The sequence below is a fragment of the Sphaeroforma arctica genome (genome assembly GCF_001186125.1).
Source record: "Sphaeroforma arctica JP610 unplaced genomic scaffold supercont1.430, whole genome shotgun sequence".
Classification (NCBI taxonomy): domain Eukaryota; class Ichthyosporea; order Ichthyophonida; genus Sphaeroforma; species Sphaeroforma arctica.
In genome coordinates this window covers 44675-54584 of record NW_014040128.1, presented here as the reverse complement: position 1 = coordinate 54584, position 9910 = coordinate 44675, and the positions used below count along the sequence as shown (strand labels likewise).

The 9910-nt window shown below is 45.1% G+C and overlaps 1 protein-coding gene across 1 annotated transcript; it reads left to right on the top strand.

Moving 5' to 3' along the window:
- Window positions 1-959: 959 nt before the first annotated feature.
- On the top strand, window positions 960-4104 carry SARC_06174 (hypothetical protein; the record flags this gene model as incomplete). The annotated part of the gene is made up of 1 exon (XM_014299935.1): window positions 960-4104. The coding sequence occupies one exon, from the start codon at window positions 960-962 to the stop codon at window positions 3480-3482; it is 2523 nt and encodes an 840-aa protein (XP_014155410.1). The 3' UTR covers window positions 3483-4104.
- Between the last annotated feature and the right edge of the window lie 5806 nt (window positions 4105-9910).

Sequence of the window (9910 nt, the reverse complement as noted above, 5' to 3'; positions counted from 1 at the left end):
TAATATATATATATATATATATATATATATATATATATATATATATATAGATATATAGATAGATAGATTTAGTTATAGATACAAGCATAGACATAGACAAGGTTATATAAATATACAAAGACATAGAGGTAGTCATAGACATGTACATAAATCTATATATAGACATAGATATAGACATAGATCTATGCAAAGACATATATATAGACATAGACATAGAGACAAACATTATCATAGATAAAGACATAGATATATGCTTGTACATATACATATACATTACGTCTACATCTATATACACATTTACATATACATATAGTGGTAATATGTACGTTTACACATATAGATAATACGTATATTTCTAATGTTCTAAGAAAGCAACAATAAAAACCTGTAAACGTGCCCAGGCACGTCTTTAGTCGTGATACACTTTTGCATAGTGGAAATCTAAATCATTTGGATGATAGTTTTAAAAAATGAACCACCATATTTATTTGATTTCTGCACTTTGCCATGCAACCACAGTAGAGAGTCTAGTCAAAAGTCTACACAGAGCCTAGAGGAGATTTTTTTTTTGCATTTGGTGGTCAAGTAGAATATTTTCGAGAGCGAATGGAAAGAGATTAGATTCTATATAAAATTCGCTGATTGCTAATCTGACCAATCAACTACAATCATTCACTATTTTCGAGATATGATTTGCTTTTCAGTCTCCCGCACTTTTGTGACCTATAGTATAGGCTATTGCAATGGGGGCCTGCCATATTCGTTAATCGTATTGCTTTTCCGATTTGTATTATAATTAGATAGTGGAATATTAAGACTGAGATGCGATGTCAACGACTGCTTATAACACCAATAGCCTTGTATTAGCCTATATATTAAGCACAGGTTCCACCAACAATCAACCACTTTCTTATTGTGAAATTCTCAAAATCTAGAATCGATTGCTGTATGTATTTAGTATGGTAGAACTTAGAGTCATACAAGATGGCGAGAAGCCCCCACGACCTGCATTGTTGGGCACAGCACCTCAGGAGATGAAGATTACTAGTGATAAAGCCACGAAGCCCACGGCGCCTGCGTTCACAGTACGACCCCCACACGCGGAGCACCATTTGCAGCAGCAGCGCCGTGCAGCACAACGACAAACGCCAGGTCAAAGCTCGATTGTGGCACATGCCGAACAACGAGCACGCACGCGCATGCGTCAAAATAAGCAAGCTATTCTAAGTATTAGTCAGCCGTCGGAGATCACTCATGTGTATCCAGTATCGTATGCTGAACATCGACCGATGGGTGCGAAAAATCAGTATTCTGTGCCGAGCATATCCGAGACGCGCGCACCACGTTCAGCCCCTTTACTTGCGAGTCCGCATACACAGAGTCGTTCTCGATGCGATTATGCATATGCCGGAAATGAGCCATGTGTACCGAACTATGCCACTGCTTTTCACCATGGAGCGTTAGGAAGGCAATTTAGTGATATTCATCCCAGTGTTATCCATCAATCACCAATTCCTCAACTTCCAAACCATCGCACCCGTGCACAATCGCTGCCTAGAAATGCACCCAGCCATCATTTCGATAACGGTCTCATGCCCATACCCACAACACCTACACCAATCTCGCGGGTGGCTTCGCCCATCTTGAAACTCACTCAAAACGGCACAAGTCATGGTATGATGGCTTATTCTCGCCATTATGAAGCGTTAGAGCGGGAGATGCAATTGGAGAACGAGGATACAATCGAAAGAAGTCGAACTTCTAAGGAGCGGCGCGACCTGGAGCTGGAGCAAAAAGTACGAAACATAGCTGCACGTAGACTGTCTAGTGAAGCAAAGCATAGTCAATTCGAGAGTTTCCAAACTATACAAACAGAGATACAAAGGCAGCAGCAACAGCAAGAACAGCAACAGTACGATCAATATCAGAACCAGCAGTGTCCAAAAATGCTTTCCAACTCCCTTCCCGTGGCGAATACAAAACAGCCGGACTCCATGTCAGTACCTGAGCCAAATAAAAGTGTATCCCCGGTGCTCAAACATCGTACTGGTGGAGCAATACCCATCATCGACCCTGCGACAGGCGATCGGTTGAGGCATACACAAGCCACCTTCAACACACAATCAGTCGAGTATTACTCGGATTCGAAAGTGGCTGCACCGGTTGACCCACCCAAATACGAATTTGATTTTACTAAAGGAGCTGCAGAATCGACTGAAAAGCGTTGGAGTCCCGGAATGTCTCATTTGCGTCGCGGTGTGCCAACACGCTTGCATGCATCGGTGAAAAAGAAATCGCGTGTGCTTTCGAACGGCATGTGTGTGCAGCAACTTCAGGATCTGATCGATTCTCATCCATCATCCTTATCCTGTGATGCAAAAATCTTCGATCAGAATTCGAGCGAGCACGTTGTCAACTCATCAGCAAAGTTAGAGTCGATTATTCGTAACACCGACCATGACAACATTGCGGAAGATACACAGCCATCCACTTCCTTAGTGTCACAGGGTGTCGCACCTCTATGTCAGTCGTTCGAATCTCTCTCAGTGAGTGGTCGAATTGGAATCGCACCCAATACTTCGGAAGAATTTCGGGTTCACAGCGAAGTACAGTTTAAGGCACAGACAGAAGTGGACTCTACACCTCCCACACCATCAGTTCTCGGTGCTTATAAACGGTTTAGTCTCGCTTCGATAAGCCCATCATGTGAAGCGTTAGTGGGCGGCCGTGACGTTGACAATGCCATTAACGTTGTCGCGCACAGCTCTGGTACTTCACTAACTCCTGAGGCCACTGGGCTATGTAATGACGTGGTCGACACCCTGTCTATGCCAAATGTGGACCTGGATTCTAATGACATGGGGCGAAATAGCAGCGTAGACTCGTTTTCAGCGTTCCAGACTATGTTGGAAGGCATTAAGGAGGCTTCGACCACGGCCCTGGCATTTCCTGCCGTGGATCAGTACAACAGCTGCGACACACTTAGTCTGTTGTTTGCGATGGATGGTGCCAGCTCTGAACAGGACGATCCCGTGCACATATCCACCGGTAGATCGCAAGTGTCCGGTGAGCATGCAGACGAGGATATCAGTGCAAATAGCAGTGACGATGAAGAAGGGAGCACAGACATGGCTGGGAATTTACACAACCTGTTGAAATCGGCGGCTCATCTTAACTTTGTAAACTCCCTGACCGACTCGGAAGACGATAATGTCGAAGAGGATGCCAAAACTATGAATAGCACACTCAAGAAAACACGGCCACGCAGTGTGAGTACAAGGGATTTTTACAACCCACAACCACATACAAGCCCGAGCCCAAGTCCCAGTCCTGGGCGTCCGAACTTGTACAATGCCATATTCAGTACGGCTTCTCCATTGCACACGGTCCGCAAGAGCCGATTCGATACCATGGGCGGCTACAGTGCATTCGAGACGTATGGTGACACTAAGGCGTTCGTATTTCCGCCGCCATCGCACTAGGTTGTACCTGCTGTGAGCACATAAGGATTCAAATGTAGATAGATACACACACACATGCATGCCTGTGTAGAAATGTATATGCAAATATATGTGTATGAGTAGACATGCATGATCGTAAGATTGCAACTATTGATACACTTCTCTTTCACCGTGTAGACACTTGTGAACTAGCTTACTTACATCACATATAATTTATTCTACACAATTTTATTGTACATACCTACTTGTACTGTGTTATTGCTCTATAAATGTACATGCACTGTGTACAATTTTCACAGTATACATGATAAGTCCACAGTCACATACCTAAAATGCAATTTACGTCTGTATATACTGTGTTAGCATGTAACACAATGAACATAAAGATGCGCAGGCTGCTATCCAAATATGCATATATCTCTTTCCAAGGAAAAAAAGCTCAGCCAACTAGCACGTGTGACTGCATTGTATGCGTCCTAATCCGCCAACGGAGTGAATTAGTCTACATGGACACGTGGTACTTGCTGACACGAGATAGCAACCGATGCTTTCCACACCACGACCAGCACAATCGAGGCGATGCACGTTTGTGTATATACAGAACTTGTACATAGCCATAATGCCACAGGGCGACAATAAAAACCATTGTTGCGATTGCTGGTTCAGTCTGATTTTGTCATGTGCGTTGGTGGTGAACGCTAGTATGTTGTAATAGCCCTACGTGTTGCGGAGGGGTTCGTTCGCACGTCGTAAACGTGCTGGGACACGTATTAGAGTGTCACAGACTACACGTTAACGTTTCCTCTACTACGATTTCTATAGCTTGGTGCCGATTATAGCTCTCAAGGGATCGACCAGCCTGAACTATGTCGGCAATTGAGTGTGAGTACCTGGACCATCCTTTGCAGCACCCAATGACTGGCGGTGGTGTCGTATGAAACCCATACGTGGCCTTGAACATGCAGAGATACTACTAACTATCATGCAACACACGTACACAACACTGTATTTATTTCGCGAAGTCTGTCCTGTATGCCCGCTTCGCACAACCACAGCTAGAACCACATAATTGTCTCATGGTTGACTATGCGCTTCTTCTGGACAGGGGCGATGTATGAGGCCGATATTTTCATCAAGGAAACAGGCAGATTCAAACAAGCCAGATTATATTAAAACTGACCTTAATTCGAGTCTTTGTAGTGCTACTTACAGTTCAATATCTTCCTATCTTTGCTGGTGTGAAAGAGCATATACTGGGAGACCAACAAATTGGGTATAGACACCTTGACATGGAATGGACCACATATCAGCAAAGGATATAAAACTGTAGAACCTGAAGATGACCTCAAGCACCGTGCAAGTGCACCAAACACACAGGTGCGGAAGCAATGATTTTAAAGTACATCTGATCCATCCCGGAAACCAGGATTCTTTTAATGATCTTTGCGGCCGTGCTGTTGTTGAGTGCGTGTTTTATCGTACGCTCGCTAATCTACACATCAGCACACACCAGGTAGCTAATTGTACGGGTTAGCACCACAACTCGACTATCTCCATGGAGCTCCCGCCCAAACCAATGCATCCGTGTCTGGATTGATACCAACGTATGCGGTTCTATTTGTGTGAATGTGTGTACACCCTCCACCACTTGTGCACGCTCCCTGCATGTCACTGAGGAATCATATGGACTCCCAATAGCAGCCGTGATACACCCACAGCATTCCTGGGCGCACACACTGGCCACAAGCACACGCCCAATACACTCACAGAGTTCTTAGGCATTTCACCGCAGATCCAGATTGTTCCACTCTTGAAATCATTGCTTAGATCCGGCCCTAACTAAACAACCTCGTCGATGTCGTACTTAAAACCAGTACCTGCTGTGTTTAGTAATCGCGCGCGGACTCGCACGAGCTCACGAGTACAGTAGACCTACACTGTTCATACCCACACTATGCCTACCCGCTGTGGCCACCACGCAGTGTGCTTTGTAGGTCATTCACGTTCAACGCATAGCATGAGGTGGTGGTAAGAACATATGCGCTAGCCACACATCACGAGGCCGCTTCCGATCACCCCCTGTCCCTGGACGCTTGCTACACACCAGCCGTCTCTAACCCACGCCTGGGCGTGACTATATGCACACCACACACACCTCCACCCACACTTCACGAGTGAGCCCATGCGCGCAACATAGCAGCCGAGCATAAACCAATTAGGTACACCCCTTGTCGCATTGATGTCGAGCGAAGTGACATGCAGGTCAGTCTTGTGGCATTCACGCCATGCCCTGTAACAGATGCGTACCATGACTACGGCCGTCTGCGTGCCAGGTAATGTGTCACATCTGTGGGACACTACAACTTACTTAACCATCTTCCGAATTAGGTCCCTGTCCGACAAATGTTGTATACATGTCGCAGGCGTGTCGGATATCGTGTCACGTTTATCACAAACTCCATGCGCAGAACCCACTTCCTTGCATGTGGTTCACATCGCACACGCGGGGCGTATTGTAAACAACGCACAATACAACACCACAGACACGCGCATCAAGATGATGTGCTGATTGTCATTCCGTTTTTGGACCTGGGTATTTGGCGAGCAGTATCAAGACAATCGCAGACCTCCAGAGTCCCAAGTCCGAGGCTGGCTTGCTTATAATCTTGCAGAGTGGCAAACAGAGTACGCATAGGCCTATACATGGCCCCGTCATGACCCCCCATCCCACCCACACCCCAAGACGGCTATGTTCGCAAACGCAACGGAGCCAATTGTGTGACATATGCCGTATGCTTTATACCGTCACATTACCGTGTCTGTGGTGAAACGTGCGCTTCATATCCCACTCCCAAGCGTTCTTAAACACGCGATAGCCAGACAAACTACTATTAGTACACGCCGTTAAGTGAGGTGATCGTTCTCGCTGGCAGGTGTGCCGCACCGAGTTGGCCGATGACAAGCTGTGTGTGCGTGCGTGTGTGCGTGTGAGTGTGAGTGTGAGTGTGTGTGTACGTTACTGTCAATCATCGCAGACAGAGTCTGTACAATACTGTATGTGCCATTGTCCTGCTTCCCCACTGTTTTTTTATCTGGCGAACACGTGGTCATGGCGTGGTGGCGTCCTCCCGCACACAATTATCACAGTCTCTCTTGTGGTAAACAACACACACACTCACCAGCACCTGTGCGTACACAGGTGAACGTGCAAATGATAGCATACTATCCGTACACAGGTGAACGTGCCAATGACAGCACACTATCCAACACACGACAACCGCATATGGTTGGTTGCATTCCGCGTACCTACACCGCTGTTGATGATAGGCATCCAAGCTGGACAGGCGCAGTCATTTAACTGTGTTGTTCAAGAGTCTGCTTATCTCCCCAACCACAAGCACGTCGTGCATGCTACATGGCCATACATTCAACAAGAGACCGTGTGTAATATTGCAAGGGTGTTCTCATACTCGTGTGTCAACTAACCCCATCAAAGTGGCACTACTCAGCAGCCATGTGCACGCGTGGAGCAGCCCCCATATCGGGACGGGCCGGCCCCTCACTTATTAAACAGCACGCGTATATTGTCTGAGCTCGGCCGTTTTTGTCGCTGGATTATACTCGTGGGTATGCTATTGCTGCGAATTTGCGACAGCTCTCTTTTTCTGATGGCCGAGAGATGGTACGAAAAAACGAAAGCGTGAGCAATGTGTTCATGGTGTGACAATCTAGTGTATATAGGACCATGCCCTAGGTGGTGCCTGAGTGGAAAGGAAGTAAGAAAAAAATATGCACCATGCACTGAGAGGTGTCTGTGAGTGAACAGGAAGCATGAAAAAATAGGCATATATATATATATATATATACATACATACATACATACATACATACATACATACATACATACATACATACATACATACATACATCTATACATACATATATACATACATATATATATATATATATATACGCACATACACACACACACACATATATGTATATATATATATATACGCACACACACACACACACACACACACACACATATATATATGTGTGTATGTATTTATATATATGTATAATTATATATATGTATATATGTATGTATGTATACATGTATGCATGTATTTATGTATGTTGATGGGTACGTACGTGCATTGCACGTAATAGATCGAACACGCGTAGTGCGGCAGGGAACACTTCATTGTGCGAATGTACATATATTATCAGATATAGGCTTGCAAATTAGGCCGGCCTAACACATAAATAAGAACAATCGATCGGATATGATAAAAACAAAAAGACCGTCATCACATCACGCCACACGACGAGCATAGGACTCGTCACTCTGAGGCAACAATACAATACAAGCAACCTAGGAGCCACCCTTAAACACTAAAACCTTGGAGCCACCCCTAAACCCTAGTAGCCACTCATAAAACCTAAAACCTGCCCATATATACGTGCTTTTGTCGATGGACGTGTGCGAGTGAGTACCTTTTGTTCTCTCCCAGACGATGGATGACCAGTTCCAGCGCCGCCACGGCGTCTTCTTTGGAGTCATGGCCTTGTCCCGTCTCCTGCTCAAAGGTAAAACAGTACATGCATCAGTAATGGACAAATGGTGCACACATTCAAGCCAGCTGCTACTCATCAGGTTACTCAGTACACAGTACATGAACACAGTACATGCATCAGTAATGGACAAATGGTGCACACAATCAAGCCATCTGCTACTCATCAGGTAACTCAGTACACAGTACATGCATTAGTAATGGACAAATAGTGCACACATTCAAGTCATTTGCTACTCATCAGGTAACGCAGTACACAGTACATGCATCAGTAATGGACAAATAGTGCACATATTCAAGCCATCCGCTACTCATCAGGTAAATCAGTACACAGTACATGAACACAGTACATGCATCAGTAATAGACAAATGGTGCACACATTGAAGCCATCTGCTACTCATCAGGTATCTCAGTACACAGTCCATGCATCAGTAATGGACAAATAGTGCACATATTCAAGCCATCTGACATGCATCAGTAATGGACAAATGTTGCACACTTTCAAGCCATCCGCTACTCATTCAGGTTACTCAGCGGGTGCATTTGTATTCAGAAATGGGCAGATGGTGTATGTATTCAAACCATCTCCTACGCATAGGCTACTAAAAATGCTTGTCGGCGGTGGACCAAAGGCGTATACAACACAATCTGGATACAGCCAACATAGCTATCCAGGAAACATGTTTCAGGGTTTCAGGGGTTAAGGTTCGGTCGCACATCCCTAAGCCGGGTAACCGCCTGTGGTGTGCCAATGACCGAAGTTGTTTGCATGCAGTCTGGTTGCTACAGTGTAGTGCAGTTTTTGGCTGCTCTAGTACATAACAGTTCAAGCCACCCACCTGCTGTATGAAGCGCTTCAGATGCTCTTTAGTTAAGATCTTGAGGCCATAGCGAAACGGCAGACCCCGTCGGTGTGGGAAGAGTTCTGAAGTGTCGACTACCGTAGGGTGTATCAACTGTTGTTGGGAGTGAATAAGAGCAACGAAGGAATTTTAGTGGAATGTAAGAGCAGACAAGGAATGTTATTAGAATGCAGTAAGAGCAAAGAAGGAATGATATTGGAATGCAGTAGGAGCAAAGAAAGAATATTATTGGGATGCGGTAAGAACAAAAAAGAATTTTAGCAAAAATGAAATAAAATAGCTGTATAAATGAGGGAAACAACTAATATGAGGCAAGTGCTTCCTAATGGTTATTCACTGATCTGTGATATGAACCAGAGCAAGGCGTATCAGAAACAAGTAGTGAGAAGTACGGAGCACGGACTTGACGCGTCACAGGCCTACAGGCCAACATATACAGACACGCGCCCAAGAGGGCAGTATAGACACAGGGACCCACAGTCATTGAGGAAGGACATGTCCAATTGTAGAGCAACCAGGACAGGTCCACCTATGGACCAGGCCATCAGTGGGGGACAGGAAAAATTGGACTTTGGGACAAAAACACACAGACCTGATAGGCCAAGACAGATACCTCAAGAAGCAAAGGCGGGCTGGTTGACTACCCGCGGCCAATCAGTGATCCACATGCGCTCACACATGCACACACACACACACACACACGCACACACGCACACACTCACACGCGCACACACGTGCAGAAGCGGAGACATACATGCCCACTAATACACACGCCATATCACTCGCACACACGGGCATGGGTATCTTATGCTATATGTGCGTCTCATATATTTATGTTCGATTAGTCTTCATCTGTATATGTTCAATATGTTCAATTAGTCTTCATATTTATATATATATGTTCAATTAGTCTTCATATATATATATATATATATATATATATATATATGTTCGTATTACTACCTAAGTTAGTACAACACGCTACCTTCTGAGCGGGCTGGACAAGGC